Consider the following 25,810-nt stretch of genomic DNA (forward strand, 5'->3'; position numbering starts at 1 on the left):
ACATGAATCAAAACCATGAATGCAAAGGAAAAATCTTCAACATTATTCTTTTCTTATTCAATTCTACTCTGGAATGACTTATGGCCTTCTTTACTTACAGAAATTCAAATGAAATAATATGATATGAAAACCTTTCTGAAATGTATAATGTTAAAGTTACCTCATCATTGCTGTATTTCAGATTAGCTTTCTGAAGAAATGCTAAAAGTGATAATGGCATTTTACATCATCTACCTTATATCAGCTTGAAGCTTACAGTAAGCAGACAATCAATTCATTTTATGTCTTCCCTTTTTATTTATTTATTTATTTATTTTGGTGAGCCAGTATCAATAATTAAAAAATACCTTAAATACTACTGATAGGATTTTACAAAAATCTTACGGTCAAAGTGGAATTACCTTAAGAAATTTGTGGCTTCAAAATTCTCTCTCTCTCTCTCTCTCTTTCTCTTTTTATTTTGTATTTTATTTTTTTTCAGAGCAATGGGAACATTGGCTTTTGATTGTCTTTGACTTTGACTAAGCAAAGTCTCATTTACAATATTCATCAGGAAGTCATTACTTCTGTAAGGTGCAGCACTTAAGATCTGTTTTTCTTTCTTTCTTTCTTTTTTTTTTTAATTATTATTTATTTATTTATTTATTGCCAGTTTGTTAAACACTTTGGGAAGCAGTGGAAGAAGTGTGCATTTATTTTTGAATTCATGGACTTGCAAAAAAGGTTTATCTCCAGGAGTTTTGTTAGGCAGAAGTTACCTTATAATGCAATGCTTAATAAGGTATTAGCATGTTTGAAACTGTATTGGGATGTTTTTCTTGGTTTAAGCTCAGATGAAACTATGGGAGTAATTTCCTCTTTCCTTAGGAGGACCAAGAAGCAGGTGCAGAATAATTGCCAGCGGTACTCATATTTTTAGAAATTGTTTCAAGTATAGGGCATAAAGGGGGTCTACTGGCAGCCCAATATCTGAGAAAATCAGAAGTTACAGAAAACAGGAACAATAAAAAATGTATTGTTTGCTATAATTTCTGAACTTCTCAGGAGTTCTCTTGTCCTAAGACATTATTTATTGTATTTGGTTTTGTTGTTGGTGGTGGTGGGATTTTAGGTTTTGCACAAAGGAATTAAACCTGCATAAAATGCAGTTTTATTTTAAGGTTGTGACAGTGGAAAAAACATTTCATTATGTTTTAAGAAATCCTCTATTTCTGGAAGATTGGGTATTTATTATCATCCTGTAATCCTTTTTTTTTTTTTTCTGTAAATCTCACCATGGATCTGATTTTTAAATGTATGATGTTAAAGAATGGGATTAAGCATCATGTATAACAGGCCTTAGCCTGAAATGAGTTATGAGCCTACAGCTGAGCAAAAGGGACTTCTGTTATCTCAGATGACATGACTAAATCCGAAGTTTCTAAAGCTGTAACTACGGAGTAGAGTGGCAATACCAAAGCAGCTGTCAGCTACTTTAACTGATGGTCGACGAAGCTAAAAGTCAGCTCTGCACCCTTGCCAGGGTTCCCTGAGGCTGATGGAGGGGAATTTCATCAGCTCAGTATTGAGAGTACTCTTCAGGGATGCTCTTTGTTGCAGACGGGGTAGTCCCACTGCACTATGCAGCCTCTCTGCTTCAATGTTTCTGGTGACTTCAAGCGGAAAAGAGAGCCCAGGATGGTTCCTTGAAAGCTTCTGATGAGGCCTGTGCCATGGGTTGACACAGCCTGGAGATAGCTTGAGAGAGATTAATTAATTCCAGATGTGTAAAGCCAGGAGTGACCTGAAATTCAGAGTCTTCTGGGGAGATACTTGCAGGCACTGTTCAGATCTACTCAAGGACTCAGTTTTCACAGAAGTGCTCTTCAAGACGTGGCCTCAAGAATTAATCTATCTATTCACATAAATAAGAAGAAGCTACAACAAAGTATTCTTCACATTTAAATGTGCTTCTATTTTTCTATCGTGTTAACACAGGCACCATTTACCAAGGTTTCCTCTTTTTAAAGGAATCATTTAGAAAAACAAACAGACATGCTTTATCTCAGAGGAAGAACTGAAGAATAAGGATAAAATAAACAGCTTGGATTGGGAGTCTGTAAATTTGAATTAATACAAAAGACATTTGTACCAGTATTTTGTATTAGTAGACATATGTTTAACAATATTTGTTTCCTGGGAGGTATTGTTATTAAAAAGAAAAAGAAAAAGAGAAAAAAAAAGAAAAAGAAAAAGATAAAAGAAAAGACTAGATGGAGAGGAATTCAAACAAGAGTGGACCAAGACACAGATTAAAACTATGATCCAGAAGTTTGGCTTCAGCTTTGCCTAAGATTATTCATCATTTTGACAAGTATGCAACTACTGCATGAAGATGTATAGGAAATTCAAAGCATTTTTAATATCCTTACATGCTTTTAGCAGCCTCCATCTAGTGAACGATGTATAAAATGTATATTCTTTTTTTTCTCTTCGAGCTGCTTTATAATTCTTCTATGATTCTTCTACATCATTATTCTAAGAAAATTTATGTTTTGAACCAATAGTACTGAAGGAATAATTTGGCACACTGTTTATAGTATGCAAAAGACATGCCTGAAGCTGTGAACACGAAGAGCAGAAAACTCCTTAGATGTTTTTTCACTCTAACTGCTCCTACTTGTAGGAGGCCTGCAATTAAGTTTAATAGTGAATTGAATTAGAATGTAGGTGGTGGTTCTGTACTTCTCAGATGAAAATCTTTATTTTATACTTAATTAAAAATACATTATTCTCCTTATGTACAAAACTATACATTGTTTTGTTCTTGGGGTGTGTGTGGGGGAGTGGGGATTGTGTTCCCCAGGTTCAAGGCAGGCTTGAAAAAACTGAATAAACTGAAGGGAACTTCCCGGAACTAAGAGTACTTAAAACAAGTACCACAAATGTAGCTGTGGACTGTTTCTATTAAAGAAAGAAAAAGTAGATGAATTTGTGAAGCCCTCACGCTGGGGAGGAACATAACTGAAAGTTTTCCAAATGCCAGTCTTTAGAGGTCAAATCAGAAAGACAATTTTGATTTTCCTCTCCAGTAGGGATAAACACAAGATGATAATGTTCTGAAGAATGGGGAAAGGTCTGAAAAACAGACTGACAAGAAAATGCCTCACTATCATACAGAATTTTTCTATATAAGGATATTGTCCACTATATAAGGATATTGTCCAAGGATATTGTTCTACCAATGTTTAGTGTGACAAGATATAAAAAGACTAAATGGACTCAACTTGCAAGGCTGATTCAAAAAGGAAATGTATTCAGGAGGTTTCATCTGCTCAGAAACAGAGACATTGGGAGAACATACTAGGAGTCACTTGAGTGTTTTGAGATCCTTGGCTTGATGCCACCTACCTATCCACACTTGGGATTATGTATTTTCCTCTTGTGAAATAATGAAACAGGTCCACACCTTCAGTTTGTCTCAAGATGACTAAGATTGTTTCTCTGACATAATGGATGATAAGCTATTTTGGTATCTTCTGCTAAGCTTCTTTTGTAAACACCACAATGAATCCTGGCTGACGCCAGCTCAGATTTTGTCACTGCCAAACTTGGCACAAGCGGCAAGGGTTCTTGCTTCTGGTTTGCAGTGGGATGCTGTGGTAGCCCTGGTCAGGATAGGCTTCCTCACATTTCAGGAATGCTGAGGCATGTTGTCCCATATCAATACTGTTGTTGAATAGGAAGGTTTGGAAACTTCCTAAACACTTATTCCTGTCCTGTACTATTTCCTGAGCTATCTGACATCGTAGCTCCTACTTGCCAGCCTCTACGGCAGGTAATGGAAAGATGTACATTGGGATAAATCCATCATCTTTATCGATGACCTGGACGAGGGGATCGAGTGCGCCCTCAGTAAGTTTGCAGATGACACCAAGTTAGGTGCGTGTGTTGATCCGCTCGAGGGAAGGAAGGCTCTGCAGAAGGATCTGGATAGGCTAGACCGATGGGCTGAGGTCAACTGTATGAAGTTCAACAAGGCCAAGTGCCGGGTCCTGCACCTGGGGCGCAACAACCCCAAGCAGCGCTACAGGCTGGGAGGTGAGTGGTTGGAAAGCTGCCTGGCCGAGAAGGACCTGGGAGTACTGGTTGATAGGCAGCTGAATATGAGCCAGCAGTGTGCTCAGGTGGCCAAGAAGGCCAACAGCATCCTGGCTTGTATAAGAAGCAGTGTGGCCAGCAGGTCTAGGGAGGTGATTGTCCCCCTGTACTCGGCTCTGGTGAGGCCGCACCTCAAGTACTGTGTTCAGTTTTGGGCCCCTCACTACAAGAAGGACATGGAGGTGCTCGAGAGAGTCCAGAGAAGGGTGACGAAGCTGGTGAGGGGTCTGGAGAACAAGTCTTACGAGGAGCGGCTGAGGGAACTGGGGTTGTTTAGCCTGGAGAAGAGAGGCTCAAGGGAGACCTCATCGCTCTCTATAGGTACCTTAAAGGAGGCTGTAGAGAGGTGGGGGATGGTCTATTCTCCCACGTGCCTGGTGGCAGGACGAGGGGGAATGGGCTAAAGTTGCTAAATTGAATGGGCTAAAGGGGAGGTTTAGGTTGGATATTAGGAAGAACTTCTCTACTGAAAGGGTTGTTAGGCATTGGAATGGACTGCCCAGGGAAGTGGTTGAGTCGCCATCCCTGGAAGTCTTTAAAAGACGTTTAGATGTAGTCCATAGTGATATGGTTTAGTGGAGGTCTTGTTAGTGTTAGGACAGAGGTTGGACTAGATGATCTTGGAGGTCTCTTCCAACTTAGACGATTCTGTGATTCTGTGATCATCCAGCAACTGTTCATAGAACAGATTTTGGTTCTTGCCAATGTAACTACCTCACAGAAGGTGTTGACTGAAATGGAGTTGTTATTAGGAACGAGGTACAAATGTTGTGAATATTAGCTGCAGAAAAGGGTCCTAGAGGCAAAGACCTACAAATTGCCACATGGTAGGAATCTTGAAACATGACCTGATGTGAAAGAGTAAATGTTAAATTTAGAGAGACCGTGCTAGCATTTAACTAGTATGTGACACACTTTTTCTAAGGTATGGTAAATTAAAATCTAAAAAGCCACTTGCACCTTTCTGCTATATGTGAATAGTCATCCAATTTTGTATCTTAAAATTCTCATTAAGATCTCAGATTCAGCAGTGAGTAAAAATATAATGTCCTGTGCAATACTATGAGCTCTAAATTAAGTCCAATTGCTGCTTTTGAAAGACTTTTAGATAACATTGTAGCAACCTTGAGCAAAGGCCAAACCTTCACAGTTTGAATTAATACAAAAATTTTGACTGAGCCAACCCTAAATCACCAAAACAGCAGTGTAATGACACAGAAGTAGGAATAAAAGTCAGAGGAGCAACAAATACAACATTACTGATGGAAGAGTAATTAATTCAAGAACATCCTAAAGCTATACAGACATGAAACTTCCAAATATGGAATTATCAGGTAAAAACTCTTAAAAAAAAAAAAAAAAAGCTAATGGGAAAAGGCTGTATTTTTGTTTATTTATTTATTTTCCATGCAATGTGAAAATCTTTAAAAAAGACATTTTGAGATCCTTAACAAGTACAACAGGAGATTTTTAAGGGAAAAATAGCTTCCTGCTGAAATTTTCCCTGAAGAAGAAAATGCAGGTGAAGACCTGCCTTTGAGATTCCACTGTCTGCTTTTATCTTTTGCTTTTACCATGAAGTAAAGCTTCTTTATTTTTTAATCTCTCTCCCACATTTACAGCAATAAAGGCCTATACAAGGGAAACTACAAAATTGTCTCCACAAGACAAAGAATAAGAATGAAATCAGTTATACCTGCAGTTCTGCCAATCATAACATATGGAGAATAAAATCCCCTTGACCATTTCTAATAATCATTTGTATTATTCATAAATAGAAGAAGGAAGGTGTTTCTAGAGCAGGTTATCCATTCCCTCATTGTTAAGCTGAGCTTTCTTAGTCGCAAGTGACTCAACAATTACTTAGAGAGAACTGTGTACATTAAATAGCTAATTTCAGGCTTCTGCATTTCAGGGCCTTATCCCAGGCCAGCAACAGTTAAAAGTTCCATTAACCTTAGTAGGCTATGGATCAGGTTGTCAATCACTCTCTTCAATAGCTATCTTACATGAGACATTTTTATAATAAGAAGGGCAACTGCTGGATTTGCAGGGTGATGTAAAAGTTTTGATTCTCATAAGTGTCAGTCAAACTCATAATCAACAAAGAAAAACACTTTACTGGAATAGAAGTATTGTTAGTACTCATTCATTTAATTGTTACGTTTCCAACCTCAGTGGCTAATGACAAGCTTATCAGAATCTATCATACAAAGTGTACAAGTGCAAGACAAACTGTTGTAAAAAAAAAAAAAAGTTGAAATTTCACTTAGAAAAACTATGGCTTTTTCAAAATATTCATGCTGATTGATTACCATTTGACATGTAAATATCTTTTAAAGGTCAATATAGCCACTGTTGATTCTCTCTGCTAAACTGGAATTTGATTTATTGCAAATATTGTCTCAGAGATTAAAAAAAAAAAAAGTCAATGAAAACATTATTGCTAAATCTTCTTATAATCAGACTAGTTTTCTGTTTTCTCGTGAGTTGGTATTTACTGTCAGAAAAGAAGTCTTAACAATATACCCTCATTCCAGAGACAATTATACTGGCAAGGTCTGAGTTTGATGAATTTCATTAAAGACAAACCTCAGGAGAAAGCTGCAGAAAAGACAGAAAAAATGAGTGAAAACTAAGTTGCAAGTGCCAGGGTGGTGTGCACTTCTGTGTGAAGGAAGCAAGCAGAGATATCTTTGGTGCTGGAGCTGGAGAGTTGGACAAGAAGGTCTTCAAAGGGTGTGTTCCTGGTACCTGCCAGTTGGCAATGCTGGGGCTGCTGCAGATGAGGGCCCATGAGGACAGAAGATGTGCAAGTCTGAGTCTGTATGTGTGTGCTTGTGTAGATAAGGTGAGAAAGGTGAGAAAACAGAGGGGAGTATGATACAGAGATGGGGGCAGCAGAGTTTGTTGAAGTGTGACACCTAAGGCATCAGTTCTCTCCTTATGGTTCTGTCGCCTTGTGGTGGTTTTACCCAGCTGGGCAGCTGACCTCCACCACAACCGCCCTCTCACTCCCCCTCCTCAGAAAAGGGGGAGAAGAAACTATACTGGAAATAAAAAAAAAAAAAAGAAAAGAAAAAAAAAAGCCTTACAGGTTGAGATAAGGATAATTTAATTAAAGGGAAAAGGAAGAGGAAAAAAAATCAAAGGCTGTGCAGGAGCACAGATATAGAGAAATAAAAATTACTCTCTACTTCCCATCAACGAGCAATGTTTGGCCATATCCTGGGAAGTGGGGCCTCAATACACATAGTGGTTGTTTGGGAGGACAGACAACTTCATAACGAGAGCCCCCCTTTCCCACCTTTTATTGCTGAGTGTGACACCACAAGGTGAGGATTATCCCTTTGAATCAGCTGCCCTGGTGATGTCGCCTCCCCACCTCTTGCCCACCCCCAGCCTGCTGGCTCTGGGGTCTTGGAGGGAGTCCTGATGCGGTGCCAGCACTGCTCGGCAATAGACACAACACTGGAGTGATACCATGGCTGTTCTAGCTACACGTGCAGAGCACAGCACTGTATGGGCTGCTGCATGGAAATTCAACTCCATCCCAGCCAGATTATAGTACACAACTATTAAAAAAACGTATATTCAGCTTCAAGAATCAACACAGGATTTTAGTTTGAATCCTAATTTCTTAAGAAGCTATGAGTCTAAATGACAGACATAGATTTGGGCTTTCAAAAATCTGATTTAATGAACCTTGGGAAAAAATACAAGCATAGCTTGTAGATTTGCAAGGTCTAAAATTCAGACTCCAAATTTCAAGAGCCCAAGGAGAGCTATGAATATCATTACACCTACCTGACATAAAGGAAGTCCCCAGAACTGTGAGAATGAATACCTGAAGTCTCAAAATGCCAGGGGAGCAACAGGACTGAAGAGCTGGAGAGCAGAGCAACAAATAATTCTCCCAACAAAAGCATTTGCTGTTTTACCTCTTTGTGGAGGTGTGACTAACTCTTTCCACACACAGATGCCTGACAGACAGAAGTTTTGTCTGGCACCAGGGGAAAGCAGGTTCAGAGCTCCTGGAATCCAGCTGCAACTCCACTCATACATTCAGACTTAAAAAAACAAAAAGTCCAATTAACTTTCTCCACTTCTGCACTTACATTAGTCAAGCAAGATGGGATGGGGAGAGGAGGGAACACTATTTCAAAGAGGAGGGGATGCTATCTGGAATAATGAGAACCCAGAGTAGATGTTTGTTGTGGGCTTGAAACCAAATCCTAACCATTAGAGCATTTGAGATTATGTAATACCCTGGCAGAAGGAGGCCAAGCTCCTGCAAAGCCATGTAAGTAAAAAAAGGGCACTATTTTCAAATGGTATGGGGCATTTGTTTCTCCACTTGTCATCTTCTGAATGCCATCTGACTAACAACAGCCTGTGCTGCATGGCTGGCTGAGGAGAATCCCAACAAATTTGGTATTTGAGAAAGGAAAAAAAAAAAAACCACAAAAACTACAAATACACATTTGTCTTGAGAAGAATACACCAATGACAAGCACTCTCTGGTGTGCCATCAGGGCTCAGTAGGACATTAAAAAAAGTCAATGATGTTTAAAAAACAAAAGAGTTTCATGAATATTCATTAAGTAAATATCCTCAGATTAGTTAGTCAGTACAGGAGAGGATGTTCATTAAAAACAAGCATGCACAGACTCACCCATATTCATCAGTTATGGCACCTAGTGCACCTTTTCTTGCTTACTGTTGTGAGTGAGCCAACAGTCTTCAATTGCCCCAATCAGCCTGTGACCACCTTTCTTTTCCATCTCCCTTTCAACCCCTTCCCCATGGCGAGGAGCTCAGCTGCTTACTGCTGACCCTGGCCTTGCTTTGTCTACCTGATATCCATGTTGGGTGTTGGTCCTGCCTCACCAACACAGACCTATGGGGTGATGGTTAGACTGCTGGCTGAACCCCATACTGCCATGGGACTGCTTGGCTCTTCTCATGTTTGAAATGATTTCTAAAGCCAGCTGTTCTTTGCTCACCTAACTCAAGAGTTAGGCACCTGAGCATCTCTTCCTGTGGATAAATCTCTGGGAATGTGTTACTCTTGTGAAAAAGTCAAGGAGCATCAGCTAATGCCTGTATCCACCTGCCCCACCCCTTGACCTGATGGGGGCTCCCCCAGTGAAATTTGACCTTCCTATAAAATCATGCCTATTCCTCCCTTCTCCTGCTAAAAGCTATTTCTTTGCATATTCTTAAAATACAAGCAGTGCTTGCTTTCTTATTCTAGGATAGCTTTTTACTTGCCATTGAATGTCTCTCTCCTTCAACAGAGTGTGTACTTTAAAATGTGTTGTTACTAACATTATCCCACAGAGCTTTACCTGAATGTGTGAAAACAAATACTGACCTTGCTTTGCAGCCCTGTGATGTAGGGCTGAGAGCATTGCATAGGCTGAGGTTCTTGCTGAAACAGCAATTTCAAAATATAAAACACAAATTAGAAGTTGTATGACAAGAAGGCTCCACTAATCATCACCCGCCTGTTGTATGCAAAGGTGTATCTTTTTATGACAGCAGTTATGACTATTTATTGGGTATGGGTATCGCTTGGGGTTATTCAGAATATATGAAGTAATACTTTGTCTGATTCCCTGTATTTCATTTGTAACGATCAGCTATTAAGGATTTAAAACAGGGAACTTTTATAGTGTTTTCTATTTCTGATGAATTAGCTTGAACTTATTTATGCAAAGGCTTCTTTGGACTGCAAGAATCTCTCAAGCTAAAGGCATCTGAGGAAAAACACAAATAGAACTTACATGCTGCAAAGAAGTTTTCACATAAATGAAAATCCGACTCAGTAGCTACAAGGTCTTTGTGTTTAGCTACCAGTGTAAAAAATTGAGTGGTTTAAAAAGAATGAATATGCTTTCCCTTGGGAGGGGGTGTGTGGGAAGCAGGAGCAGAAAAGCATAAGCTACAGCTCATTCCATGAGATTTACTTGTGGACTCCTTATGATTCAGAGGGGTGTAAGGTGGAGGACAGGGTTTTTCTTTTTGTTTTGTTTTGTTTCCCCCTCCCTCCCACCTGGAAAGACTGGGACTGGAAAACCTGATGTTTAACACCTGGCTACCCAGCTATTGCCATCAACAAGGCTTTGACTTTTGCAATCATGGAAGGTATTTTGATGAATACAGGTTACTGGGGAGAGATGGGGCCCAGCTATCTAGGATAGGAAGGAAAATCTTCTCTGGCAGGCTGGCTGCCTTAGTGAATTAGGCCCTAAACTAAAAAACATGGGTGATTGGGCCCTAATACTCACATGTTTGTGAGCAATAGGGTGGAAGAGTGCACCTATCAGAGGAGTGAGGAATGTCCTCCAGCTGTCCAAAAAAGGCTTGGTCAAAAAGGATGGACAGTTGGTCCAGATTAAGTGCCTCTATATAACCACTCACAGCAAGTGTAACAAACAGGAGGAGCTAGTAGCCACTGCCCAGCTGGAAAACTGATTTGATTGGAACTTGGTGGGACAAATCACACAACTGGAGTGCTGCAATTGATGGCTATAAACTACTCAGGAGGAAAAGTGAGGAAGGAAAGGTGAAGGTGTTGCCCTCTAGGAAAAAAAAAAAAAGAAAGAAAAGAAAAAATGGGATTGACTGCGTGGAGCTGTCTTTGAAGAACAGCAACACACAGGTTGAGAGCTTATGGGTGAAAATTAGAAAATTAGAGACCAAGTGCAAGGTCCTGCACCTGGGCTGAGTCAATCAGAAACAAGAATACAGGCTGGGTGTTGACTGGACACAGAACTGTCCTGTGGAGAAGGACCATGGGATACTGGTGGATGAACACCTCTATATGAGCCAACAGTATGCATTTGCAGCCCAGAAAGCCAACCATTCCTTGAGGTGCAACAAAAGAAGTGTGGCCAGAAGATCAAGGGAGGTGATTCTCCCCCTCTGCTCTCATGAGACCCCACCTGGAGTGCTGTGTTCAGGTCTGGGGCCCCCAGCACAAGAAGGATATGGATGTATTAGAATTAGGCCATGAGAAAGATCAGAGAGCTGCAGCACCTCTCTTGTTTAAACACAGGCTGAGAGGGTTGACGTTGTTCAGCCTGGAGAAGAGAAGGCTCCAGGGAGACCTTATAGTGGCCTTCTAGTCCCTAAAGGGTACTACAGGAAAGCCTGGGAGGGATTCTGTCAAAGCGTGTAGTGATAAGACAAGGGCTAATGGCTTTAAACTAAAAGAGGGTAGGTTTAGATTAGATATTAGGAAGAAATTCTTTACTCAGAGAGTGGTGAAGCACTGGAACAGGTTGCCCAGAGAAGCTGTGGATACCCCCTGCCTGGAATTGTTCAAAGCCAGGTTGGATGGAGCTTTGGGCAACCTGATATAGTGGAAGGTGTCCCTACCCATGGCAGGGGGGTTGGAGTTAGATGATCTTTAAGGCACCTTTCAATCCAAGCCATTCTGTGACTCTATAATTTACTGTAAACACACAGTGATGTCTCTAAATTATGACTCTCTCTCTCTTGTTTTCTTGATCACCCTTCCATTGGATGATTTGCAAGTTTAAAATTTCAAGTTTTTCTCCTTATATGCAGTTCCTTTTTTTTTTTTTTTTTCACAGCTCAGTGCCAGGTGGTTTAGTATTCCCTCTACTTTAATTATCTTTATAAACCTTATTTGACATTGTAGCATGAGAATTATTCTTGCTATAGTATATGAATATCTTGCCAGATGGCAACAGGGGGATTCTCCCATACTTGTGAATTAGTTTGACATCACCTAACAGTGAGAGCTTGCTTAGGGTGTAAAGGTGCATGGTGACAGCACCAGCACAGTGAGCTCTGCTGTGTATTCCATGTGTTCATCAGATGCAGTAGGTATTAATCAGGTTATGTGTGTATCTTGGCATGAAATTCAAAATCATCCTCAAGAAAAAAGATGAGTACCTCTTCCAGATGGCCGTGAAAACTTTTCCTGGCTGACAAATTATTGTAAGAAAGGACAGTCTTCTTGCAAGAGTAAAGCACACCACGATGTTAATGCTTTAACTCATTGCTGGCACAAGGTAGAATATGACAGCATTATGACAGCATTTCTCATCTTGCTCAGATTTCAGACATAGTCTTTGTTACAGCTGGCTTCCTACCTGTATAACTCCAAAATTGCCAGATTAACATAGGGTCATCTAAATGTTTGGGAAAAAAAAAAGGGGGGGGGGGGGGGGGAGAATGAAATAATATCAACTAGCAGAACTCCGCTGAGTACAAAATCTAGTCATTTGGGGAAAATGAACTGGCTTATACAAATACTGGAAGAAAAGCAACATGTTGCCACGTGGTCAGTGTGACCTGTCTTCATTATCACTGTAACTCTGCTGAAAGGGAGCTAAAAAGGTACATCTGAACTGGATACAGGTAGGTAACGCTGTGGCAGCTCCCATATTATAGATGAACACACACTTTACTGAGAAGTAATAGTGTCATAAAACAGCAGAAGGATGTAAGTTAGAAGCAAAAAGAGATATTAGGATTTTGAATCCATCTTCTGTTAGTGGAGGACTGTGGAGGACTGTTGCCTGCAGTATGTTTTCTCATACTTTGTCTGGTCTACTTTGTCCTGTATAATAGTAGTTTCCGTAATTTCCCTGAGGAGGAACAGATCACAGTTTAGTAGCTCTCATTGTCAGGAAGCTGCTGTTGGTATTCTGCCTGCTTTCCTTTTCCCAACTCCATCTCATAAGTCTGAACAATTTCCTGAGTTGCGCTCTAAACAGTGCTGCTTTTCCTGTCTCCACACTGCAAAAGGATGGTGACTGGTGGGACATCTACAGGCTCCCAGAGGCTAGTCCATGGGAAGTGGCATCTCCAGGGAGCAGCCCAAAACCGAGGGGGCACCTATGTCCACATTACTGTAGGGGCAGCCCCAACACAGCCTCCCTATTATGCATACACTTCTGTGCTCACTGCAGGTAGTCAGAGAAATATCTTAAATTTTGCCTCTGAGACATAATCCACAGTCGCAGGTGGGCTTTGTGCCCCACCCTCCTAAAAAGGAATCCTTGCATTATAGCATAAGGCATGCTCATGATTTCCCAATGTACCAGTTAATTTTCCATACTCCGGGCCCTAGGTTGCTGAGGGCCTCAAAAAGAACATAGAAAATACATTTTTCTTTGTTCCATGTTAACTATTTTCTCACTTGAATATGAACCTAAAAGTGGTTTTGTCCTGTGCAAAGCAAGAGGTTGACAGGTCTAGTTGTTTACCAAGACACTATCAACATCTTAATACGGCCAACTGTGTAATTCTTGCATGTGTGTTTAGCTATTCTTCACTCAAACTCAAGATGACTGCTCCAGGTGTGAGCAAAGCAGGAAAAACAGGACTTTCTCATTCCTACTATTCCTTCCAATGACCTGCATGCTGTGGCATTAATTGATGTGCCTGCCTTAGTGGCACTAAGAGACATGGTTTAGCGCTGGGACTTAGTAGGTCAGGCTGATAATTGGACTTGATGACCTCGAAGGTCTTTTCCAACCTCAATGATTATATGATTCTATATATAGATCCTTTAATGAGTTGTTATTTTGTACTTTATTGTTATCCACCAGCTCCTGGTTCAATTTATGGATAACTCACCTGAGAAATTTGCATTCCTAAGAAACAGACTTCAAGGATTTGTATCCATAACATAAAAAACTTTTACATGCTTGCAACATTTTGATCTGCTAAACTACCGCACAAAATATTTGCTAAAGCTTTAGTGAAGTTTCATTAAAATAAATAAATAAATAAATAAAAGTTGCTATCTAGTCCTGAGGATACATTAATAATGTCATTTGGTAGGCAATCACCCAACAGCAGTAGTTTCAGAGATTAATCATTTTTATGAATTGTTCACAGTGTTTCCCAAATTGTAACATAACACTGCTTAAATATAAAATAATAATAATTATTGGATTTTCAAAAATTTACCATCAGTTAAGCAGGTGGTTACTTCTAATAGGTCTCTGGCTGAGAGAAGACTTACCAAATGATAACCATGGAGCTTACTACAGAATCAGAGTAATCATGAAGCTTACTTCAGTCATACATAAAGTTTCGATAGTGTTTGAATTTTATAAGAACTTATCCAGCTCAACTAACATGTGCTATCTAAACATCTTTTTAACCGTGTTGCTGTTGTTATAAGAAAGAGTAAGATTTCTGAAGAAATAAAAGAGGCATTATTAGATTTTAATTACAATCAGTCAGTAAGGTCATTAACAAAGGCATTTATCAGCTGAGAAATAGAGTGCCTTTGAAATATCAAGAAAAATACTAAGCCTATGGCTAAATGATTAACTACTCAAGAAAGTATCTAGCATCACTAACCCTACCGTTGTGCTTAAAATCTTTAATTTATGGTGAAGACGTATGTCTCAATGCAGGAATGGCTTAAATAAACTTAACTGAGAATAATATAAAACTTTAAGTATATAACAAACAGCCATGCCAAGGTATCATTTATTCTTCAGTTTCTGAAATTACATAAAGAATAAAGAAAAAGAAAAAGAAGTTAACCAAAAAAAAAGGAAGTTAACCAAAGCCAACAGTTTTAAAGTCTTCACTTTAGAGGTCTTATGTGAACATTGATACACATGACAATCAACTTACATTTGAATGAAAGCAAACTTGGAATAAATATTTTGAAATATTTAGTTTTCTAAAATAAGCACTGCCATTTGTGTCATTCTTACCTGCAGAAGTTTTCACAATTTCTGAAGTATTTCTGAGACCCATAAAGTCAAACTGATAGAGTCTCCAAGACTTCTGGTCAGCAGCCTCCACTGAGTTTTTTCTCCATCTGTAAATCATTTCTTCTTTAGGATAGCCATCTAAAAATAAATAAATACATATATACATTTTATTTCGTAAAAAGGGTGAGGTATAAAAGTATCTGTCTGATATTTGAGAACAACTCAATTTCTGATCTGATGTTTTGTCAGTTATTTTGGTGGCAGAATTCAACAAAAGAGTAATATGGCACACAAAAATAGAGCTGTAATTCGAGGCACATTATGATTCTCCACGATCGTTTTTGTTGTTGTTGTTGTTGTTGTTGTGATTTTTTTCCCAATGGAAAAAAAATCTGATTTGTTCTATCAGAAGTAGATTTCTTTAGGGATGCCATTGATTATACTAATTTGAAGTCCAGACATCCAGACACATTAAATATACTGCTTTACATATATTCTGAATAACTTGTGCAAAGTAATAGAAGGAAAAAATAAATAAATGGTGGTGGTGAAGATGTAAACAATTGAAAATGACAGATTGTTTTAAATGTGATAATAGTTCTAATGGTATGTGTGCTACTATACTTCCGAAATGAGCTCAAACCAATGCAAAAACTTGTGAATTTTTTAATTAGCCTGGGATTTTTAAAGTGATTATGCCATCATCTTACTTCTAAAGGCCACGGTATTTAACAAGGCATCACCTGATCTACACAGCTGAAATAACTTCTGAAAGTCTTCCTTTATCAATTTAGAGCTTAGAAAACAGAATTAATTCTCATGCCAATATTTAATTTCCCTTTTTTGTAAGACTGGCATTTTCCAATAGGAGTCCAACAGAAAATTTTCAACCAGCCCTAATCATAATAATAGACCATCTAGAAAACAACAACATGCCCACAACAGTTAAGACTAGATTGTTCTCTAATGAATAATCCAACACATTCCTATTCATCTAATAATTAATATAGTAGGTGTAGATTACAAAACAAATTAAAAACCTAACAACAACAATAGGCAGTTAATATACCTATCTCATCAGTATTTTTTTCCCATCAGATACTAATAGGTTTTGATATTTATGTTGCAAAACAGCTTCTGTCGTCATGGTGCTACTTCTTTGATGTGTTCCTGTATGTGATTTTGTCATCTTGTTTAAAGTTCCATCCCACTGGGGCATTGTTATAAGGTGTACATGACCTTATTTATCCCTTTTCATAACACAGCATGAAAAATACCCACAAGTCCCTCAGTTCTAATCTGTAGAAAATTACTATGTGTTAATTCAAAATGTAGCATTCACATATTTTCCATCAATGTAAATAAACAACACATGAAGAACCCAACAGAATAACAAGCACAAGCCCTGCCATTCTCCACAAGATCTCTTGCTGCCAATCAATTTTCACTGCCAATTCTGCTGTGCCAGTTTGTGAGATTGATTTAAAGGTTAATTTTTTTTTTGACTGGCAGATTATGGCAGAAGATGCAGAGGTACAGTGAAAGAATAGAGGGCTTTTCAGGGTCTGGTGGCCTTAGCCATGAATCCTCTGAAATCTCCTTGTGCCTGGCTCCTATTTGACTGAGCACTCTGATCACATTTCTAACCAAACAATGTCCTTGTCTAACTGAAAGGCCTACATTTTACCTTAGGAGACTTCTTAACTTGGTTTAATTTGGATACTTTTGTCCCCACAGTTCAGGACAGAAAAGGCATCAGATGTTCTCCTCACCATGCTGCTGTGTTCTCACACCAATGGCAATGGCAGAATTGCCCCTTCCCTTCAAAGCAATATTGGGATTACAAGGGAGGCTGCCAAGGTGTTCTGGGTCCTAATTCTATATCCTAGCATATATGTGCCTCCTGATACAGAGGAAATGAAACCACTGCCCTCTTGCACTCCCTGCATCAGCTCACACTGCAGAACTTGTTGCCCAAAGCACTAATTTGCAGATTTTGTAGCAGGCAGGGCCCCTTTTCTCAGGTGAATTCAAAAATATTCTCTCATAAAAATCACATTGAGGACACCAAAATATTAGGATCTTAAAAAAGTGGGATTGTGTCTGCATTATGACAGGAGAAATTTGATCAGCAAGAGATAACTCCAGAGAGTATGGAACTTTCTTTGGTGACACACTGAGCTCACTAATATTTTGGAAGGAAAGAGCGGTTTAGGGAGAGTGGTGTCAACATATTTCATGTGACATATTCAAAATTAAATATTTCAGCTCTGAAGTATTTCACTCACACATTTAAAAAATTAAATCTTTAAATTTTTAACTTCAAAGCTATATTTTTCTTTTATTTTCTTTTATTAAGATTTCGCCATAATTATTGCAAGTAAAAATATTTCAAATATCCTGGAAGTAACTTTTTTTTTTTTTTTAAACATATTATTTTAGATGGATCTAAAATGAACATTTTACTTTTCTTCCAAGATTTACTGAAAAAAAAAAGTGTCAATTAGTCTTTAATTCAACTTCTTTGCCCCTTTGTATGTATCACTAGTGAGACCACATCTTAAATACCGTGTTCAGTTTTGGGCCCCTTGTTACAGGAAGGATACAGAGTTGCTTGAGCATGTGCAGAGAAGAGCCATAAAGCTGGTGAAGGGACTAGAAAACAAGTTATATAAGGAGCAGCTAAGGGAAATGGGGAGGTTTAATCTGGAGCAGAGGAGGCTGAGGAGAGCCCTCATTGCTCTCTATAGGTACCTGAAAGGAGGCTGCAGCAAGAGGATGTTGGTCTCCTTTCTCAAGTGACAAGTGATAGGAAGTAAGGAAATGGTCTCAAGTTGTGCCAGAGGAGGTTTAGATTGGATATCAGGAAAAAATTCATGGAGAGGGCAGTCTAACACTGGAACAGGCTGCCCAGAAAAGTGGTGGAGTCCCCATCCCTCAAGGTATTTAAGAGACACCAATGTGGTGCTTAGGGACATGGTTTAGTGGTGGACTTGGTACTGTTAGGTTGGATCTGATGATCTTAAGGGTCTTCTCCAACCCAGATGATTCTATGATTCTTCCAATTTTTGGGTCTTTTTTCTTCATCCCATGGGCAGCCCACCTAAAATTCATTACAGTGTCAGTAATACATGAAACTTGCTGTTAAATGAACCAAGGCATATCTATTTATCCTGGCACAAGCAGCACATAGTCAGGAGCAAGTTCATGACTCTCATCATTCGGTATTTTTCCTGTATTTTTGACTAAGAAGAGACAGATTCAATTTGAGAATGACTACTTTCAGTATTACTCATTGTCATTAGATAGTAAGCAATTGACTTCAGGAGACCATCATGCACTTTCAATAACAGTCCCTTTTATCCACAGATACTGACATCTACTCTTACAGTGGCTGGGTTACTTACATCAAAGGAGACAGGTACATGCGGTTCAATGGGAGTTGTTTCAACCTGTTAAATAACTGCTGTTATGTTCAGCTCCAGTGCTGGGTGACTTTCCTTTTCAATTCATTTAAAAGATATAATATTTCTTACAGAAAAATGACACATCTGCTTGGACAGTATTTCACACCTAAGATTTATCTAACTTTCAGAGTGGACTATGGAGGATGACTGTTCACAATGGTGCTCTTGGTGATATGTAATATTTCTTGTATATAGCCTAATTACTTCTTGCACTCTAAATGTATCATTTTAGAAAATATCAGACCTGGAGATTTCAGTGCTTCCAGAAGAAAGCACAACCTCTGCAATTCAGCCCGCAACACAACTATGAATATATTATCTACAGAAATATCTGTTTTCTTGCAGTTCACCAGCATGCCAAATGGCAGTAAATTACCTTAAATTCTTGACCTTGTGGCATCAAGCCATCCATGCTAATCAAATTGCTATCAAGTGTATTTAACCTGACAATTTGCTTTAGGTTATGTGAGAATATCCATTCTGCAACAGAGCAAGACTCCAAGAGCACAAGGAGGCTTTACAGTGGGTGGTAGTAAGTCAGCAAGGGAGACAGCATGGGAAAAAGACAACCACACCAACCAAATGACACTTCTGTGTTACAGCTGTCCAGGCTCTGGTAATATGGAACTCAGGAGTTGCTCAGCCTAAGACCTTCATTTACCCTCCCATTAATTTATTTGGGTGCCTTTACGTTTCTCCCTCTTTTTGGCCTGATAGTTGTTTTGTATGTTCTGTTGTAGTTATTCATATATTCCAAAGGTTTTATATTTGTATTCGAATGTATCAAAGTGTTTTAGAGAGATCACCTTGAACCCTTTTTTTTTTTTCTTTGTACGACTGGCACTTACATGCATTTGTAAAAGCAAATCAAGAAAAAAATTGTTGAATTTATTTCTTTAAGAGCCCTGTAAGATGTATCCATGTAGTACCTCCTGTTTACTTTCACCAAACATACTTAATGGCTATTCCAGTTAATACAAATGATTGGTACCTTGTTGTTTTACTCAAAGGCTTAAACATATATGTTTTCAAAGTGTACCACTGATTTTAACTCCAATAATGGAAACATGGATAAGTAATAAATGCATTTTTTGCTGTTTGGGAGGTAAACTTATTATAACAGAAAGCCAAATTGTCATGACAACCTGTGAGAGTCTGTGGATTTTGTTTTATTTCCCTTTTATTATTGGAATAATTGAAGTCATGTTACCACATCTTCTCACATCACCACCATATCATTTATAACTGACAGGTTAAAAATAGTTAAACTTCATTCTTCATGCTCATATTGTTCCACTTTCTCTGGAGACTAAGTAGTTTGCACAGAAGCCTCTACCAAACTGCTGGAGAAATGGTCAAGACCAGAAATATCACCAGGCTGGATAAGATGTGTGCAGTCACAAGGTAGCAGAGAAAAATGGTGTCAAGTGGCACTTGAAGAACATCTGCTATAGGAATCAGTTCTGATGAAAAATCAGCAACTTCCATAATATAAGCATTGATGTATCCATGCCTACAAGTGCATACTGCCTCTAATCTTGATTTCCCCAGTGCTGTTGCTGCTTTGGGCATCTCTGATCAATGCTTGATTTCTTTGTGTTGCCTTCTTTTCTGTGATAATGAATCTATTTTAGCAAGGGTATAGAAGGAAGGAAGATAGCAGAAAAAGGGTCATATCAAAAAGGACACAGAAAACTGAAAGAACAAAATTCTATCCAAAAAATCTTTTATTGGAAACATGTCCTCCTAAAGTTAGTAAAAATGAGAGACATGGAAAGAGAAAAAATAAAAAGAAGAAGAAAAAAAAAATCTCTTTCGACTTTTCAGACTTTTTTTTTTTTTTTTACTGCTGGTTCTTCACACTTAGTATTCAAATATAACGCAGGCAGACCCCGCTTGTAGCAGAAAGAATAATGAAACAAGGAAACTCATCTCTCCTTCCTAGCCTTAGAAAAATTTATATGCCCAGAGTGTGCAATGAGGAGTTAATGAAAGCAGAAGCAAAGCTGAAAATGTGGGGGGAGCAGGCAAGAAATGAAGAGTCAGTTCAGTTAAGTATCTGCCAGGAGGCTGATGCTTGTGACTGGAATATATATTTGAAAAACATAGCTGGATTCTGGGAATGTTCTGCTTTTCCAGGGGTGTTAGAGATACATTCAAAGTCAGGAGAATGTGTGATCTGACAGACAAGCTGTCACCATCAGCTAGTACTCAGTTTACACCACAGACATGGAGGGAGTGTGGTAGATTGAACTGCTGCCGATGAACATATTCCAGAGAGGGAAGGATACCCTGACACAATTATATGCAGGCCATTTGAGGTAGCCCTTTACACCTTGCAGCCAGCTGCTTCCATGCACGCTTTGCTTCCTTGGATGCAAAATTTGTATTCAGATTAGTCAGAAGACTTGGATCAACACTGCCTCAGTCAGGCAAATGGATAATGAAGTCCAGAAATGCAACTTTCTCTGCTACCATGCTATGGATGGCAAATCAGATGCTGCCTGGCCTCTTTTTTTTTTTTTTTTTCTGTCTTTCTAAATGCTTCTTCATTGGAAAGCAAACTGCATTTAAAATCCTAAATTCTCGGTGTTTCAGAGGTAGAGGTTTCACAGTGATCTAATCCTGTATCTGTCTGATGTTTGTCCTCAGAAGGTGTATGTGCTTTTAACTAGGAGAATCCTTCAGGTTCCCCCATTAAAAATGACACTGCATGCATTTATTAAGCAAAACTGTATCACAGAAATTGCAAAGTTCCATTTCAACTTGTTTAAGGTAGAATAAAATAAAAATAGGGGATATAGAAGCTTCATTATGTCTTTTCAGAATGAACCTAGTAGGGTAGAGAGAAGTAGGGTAAGAGAACTGAGACATTTCTTTGTGTTTACTTAGGACCTATGGAAAAAAAAAAAAGCAACTTGCAGTTTAATGCAGATTGAGTTCTCTCTGTTCACAAATGAAGGTGATTAGCTTTTTTTTTTTTTTTTTCTCCTCACTGATTTAAAAATGATGAGATATTTCAAAAGGCAGCTATAATAAAAAAGACAGACAGGAATGCTGTAAAGATAGCTTTAAAACCTGAAGTGATTTATTTCAGCAGTTGTAGATAATTGCACTTAGGTGATAACTACAGTAACTATAAATGTTATTCTTTGCCCTATTTGCTTGCATTGGTAATTGACACCTTATTAACTGTACATTAGCTCATGAAAAAATCGACCAACATAATCATAACTGCAGAATAATGGATATAATACTGCCCTGATTACATCTCTCTATGAAGAGAGAAAGATTTTCTACTAAAAATGTATTTTAATATGATTGTGATATCACTTTGGCAAAGAACTAGAGGATCCAGTCACTATAATCAACAGTAATGCTTAATTATCCTCTTACCCTGGACTAATTCTGTTTTTTGAGAGAAGTGCTAGAACACTAATACAATTTCCTGGTATATTGCATAGTAGCTTAACTTTTGGGAGGAACTTGTGGCATCAATGCATCTTTTCGGCCTTCAAAATAAAAAAGGAGGAAAAGACAAGTGTTGCTGTCAGCAAAGGAAGTCCCAAAAGAAGGATTTTCTGTTAACTAGATCTTGCAGGAGGTAAACAAATATTTTCCTCATTTCTTGCAACTCGTAGACAAATTATAATCTTACCTCAGAGAAAACAGCAAAGCTAATAAAAGGTGAAAATGAGAAGGGAAAGAAGGAAGAAGAATGAACAAGACTAGACTGAGAAGAGAAACAAGTTTTCCATTGAAGATGTTTTGAGATGTGGCTTTTCTGCTTGCTACTTTCTGAAACAATCACAGTTTTCTTTTAAAATCTAACAGATACTTCTCATCTATGGATGCTATGATTTGGTCACAAACAGCCCCAGTAGTGAGAAATCATATTCAATCATATCATAGGTGGAATAGTTTGAGATCATATTCAGAAATTATGGCAATTCTATTGCAACAATCTTTGCACTTTGTCTTTATGCCTAACAAACAACTTTCCTTTTAATTCATTTGCAATTGGTACCAAGAGTGATTTGTTTTGGAAAATGTTTGTTTTTGTCATATATTGTCCCTATAATCACACTTTCTATTGTCTTGCAAATGACTTCACCTCCCCACCACCAAAAAAAAAAAAAAAAAAGAACAGTTTCATCATCATCATACAGCCTATCTTATTGTTTTGCTATGCGTTTTTATTTATGTACTTGTTTTTACTGCTTGCTAACAGTTTTATTTGGAAGGCAATTTTCGGAAGCCTCACATACAGCAAATGCTATTGCCTATCTCTTCGCACTGCGCTGGCTAGCAGATTATCTCACAAATTATTCCACTGATAATTAGAACACCTGCTAAATGTTCAGATTCCTCTAGTTTAGCTATATTGCATCTCTGTTCATAACATCATTAATGGCAAATGGGATCATCTTGCTCCTAGCTTACTGGATATAAATTGTACCTTTTCTAAAGAGCATTCTTGCATAGAGCGGTGTACTAAAGGCGTATATGGAAATCTTGCTTAGCCATACGCATTTCATGCTTTTTATGGAATAGATGCTTCACCCCAACCTCGTGTTCTATTGTGTATAGAACAATGTGAAGATTTTACCTTTAGTTTTCTGCAATACCACTGTCTTGCAGAGAAAAATTCAAGTCCTGAAATTGTTTTTCCTCGTCCAGGTTCTCTCCTGATCTGAATTTTTCTGGAATATATATTTGTTCTATTCTCCATGTATTTGGATGTTTTCGGATTATAAACAAAGGTGCCAGCAAGAAATGGAATTTCATTTTCTCACCGCGTGTACTGATTTTTCCTTACTCACATAGCTATTTCATAGTCTTGCTTTCTCTTCTCTCCTTAATCTGGACTTAATGGGGCCTACAATATTGTCTGAGTGATGCTGAGATTTCAAGAGCTGTATGCTACTACTGAGAGATCAGCCTTATTATTGTACTGCTAAATGTATACATTGAGTTCCATAATAGAAAACAAACAGTGCAAAATGAATATTCTAGGAGCTACATTTTTGAGTTTAGGTGATTACATGATCAGTTCTCTATAGAGTTTGTAAGTGACAGTCAGAGAATATTATGGTGTATGCAGGATTTTCTCATGTTTCCAGGGGAGGTTGAGACTAGATATTAGGAAAAATCTCTTTGCCATGAGGGTGGTCAAACACTGGAACAGGCTTCCTAGCAAGGTGTATTACACATAGCCCATAAATGCTCATTATCAACTTCAACTACTTTGGGTATTATAAGCTACTATACTAAGCTATTATAAGCTACTATACTATTACTAAGCTACTTGTAGTTATGCATTTTAATGGCAATAGTTAACTTTATCTTCAGTATAGTACTACTAAGATTTAGCTAAAACTATCCTAATGAGAAAGAAAACATTGTTTACTGCTTCCATTGCTTTGTTAGACAAATTGCTGAGAAAATGTGTTTTGGATCATCTGAAATCATATAACAAATAAGCTAAGATTCTGACAGGGAGTCAGAACTCCAGTAATGTAAACAAGATGGTCATAAATAGCTCAGAAAATTAAAAAAAATAAAATAAATTAAAAATGCACCTGTAAAGTTTTCTGTTTTTTACCGCAAATGGGAGAAAAGGAGATAATTTACTTACAGGTCTCTTCCTTTCATTTACAAGTAAACTATACCAGCTTTTTATTTCAATATTCGATATGAGGATTTTTTTAACACTGAGCATTCATTTTATGTTTCTCACATGAAGAAGAAAGTGTTCAAAGATCATACTAAACATGCATAATCCTGATATTCCAACTGCTTCAGTTATAAGTAAGTTTATATTAAGTATGAATGCAATTAGACAAAGGGTATCCATTAACAATTCGATAACACAATATTATGATTAGAAGTGTAGTTTATCAACATGTAAATATAAGTGAATAAGCTATTCCTTGTAAAAAGTATATAGAAATAACTGGCAAGGAATATCCTACATTTCTTAAGAGAGGGAAGAACATTTCGTATTCTCAAACAAAATAATAATAATAATTGGGTAAGTATAGTTAAAAAACAAATGACATTCACTGTTTGAAAGTAGCTGTTAAGATGAAATAGTAATAGCATTCACAGAAGTAATAACATCCACCTATTTACCAGTTCTTGGGGTAGAAATATACAGCAACCTATGCACATTTTCCCCTGTACATAAATTTTCTATCCTATTTCAATTATAAAAATCATTGTAGTCATATATTAAGTTTACATAGTCCACAGGGTTTGTGACTAGCCTGACCAATACATTTTAACACCCATGGAACCAGATATCAATACCTTTTTTTTTTTCTGAATTGCCATGAAACCCATTTCAGACTTCACTGGAGATATACCAGCAAGGCCTATGAGCTTCCAAAAGCCTTCAGAAATGTGCAATGCTTCATCAACATAATGGAAGCAGGTTATGAATTGAAGATTTCCATGCAAGAGTATTAAGTCTTTTTTATAGGTATTCTCAGAATGCATCACAAATGGTTAATAAAAGGTAAAACACCAGAATGCTCAGAACCGAAAACGCAGCATCTTTTCCCAGTGTCATTTCACAGAACAAAATGACAGTTTACAGTACAAACTACAAAAAAAAAAAAAAGGAAAGAAAAAATAATTTGGCATGAGATTAGGTGAGTTTATTTTTCAAAAGATTTTTGAAATACTTTTGCAGCTGTTGAAAAAAGCCACCACCACCACCAAAAACAAATAATAGAAAACAACCAAATAACCAACAATAACAAAAAGGGGAAAAAAAAAAAAGAGAAGAAAACCAACCATATTTTTTTTTTCACTGAAAGACTTTTTTTTTTTTTTTCTTTCTGTTTTACATCACAATCTAACTTAACACATGGAACTGACACTGGAAAATCTCCTTGAACAAAATAACAGTTATTTACATCTAGGTTCTTCTACTCAGATGTTTTCAGTCTAACAGCTCTTTACAAAGAAACAAATGATATCTTTTTATTCATGTGGTTGTTATCATTCTATAAGTAGATTTATCAGCATTTACACACTTTTTTACTCATTGGCACGCATGTCAACTTTCATACAAAATGAAAAAAATATAGCAGTCTAAAGTAAGGCAACAAAGATTCCTGTTATTTGTCATAGGAATATTATTTGTAGCTTGTTTCAATTTTAGCTCCCTGGAACTTGTCTGCACCTTACTGGCATAGCATGCAAGACTAGGCAACTAATGATATGTTAACACACTTTTTGAATCCCATAATGCTTACAAAAAGAGTAGTTTCTGTAAAGGCTATGGCTAAGATCTAATAACAGCTCATTAGAAATTATCTCATGAAATGGAGTTTCACACAAACAGGACACTTTGTTGAGTCTGATATATTTATATTCATACTCCATTAAATTAGGAAGAGTACTGCACACTGTTTTTCTTTAGACATCAGCAACAGTGTTATGATGAATTAGTACATACATTAATTTTGAATC

The 25,810-nt window shown here is 37.7% G+C and overlaps 1 protein-coding gene across 2 annotated transcripts in view; it reads right to left on the reverse strand.

Moving 5' to 3' along the window:
- Positions 1-25,810, reverse strand: part of GABRG3 (gamma-aminobutyric acid type A receptor subunit gamma3) — a 330,335-nt gene that overhangs the window by 33,650 nt on the left and 270,875 nt on the right. For both annotated transcript variants that reach the window (XM_035558139.1, XM_035558140.2), the window contains one exon: positions 14,862-14,999. In XM_035558139.1, the coding sequence (XP_035414032.1) occupies positions 14,862-14,999 (138 nt within the window). The remainder of the gene's footprint in view (positions 1-14,861; positions 15,000-25,810) is intronic.

The sequence above is a fragment of the Cygnus atratus genome, chromosome 1 (assembly GCF_013377495.2).
Source record: "Cygnus atratus isolate AKBS03 ecotype Queensland, Australia chromosome 1, CAtr_DNAZoo_HiC_assembly, whole genome shotgun sequence".
In the NCBI taxonomy this organism is placed as follows: Eukaryota; Metazoa; Chordata; class Aves; order Anseriformes; family Anatidae; genus Cygnus; species Cygnus atratus.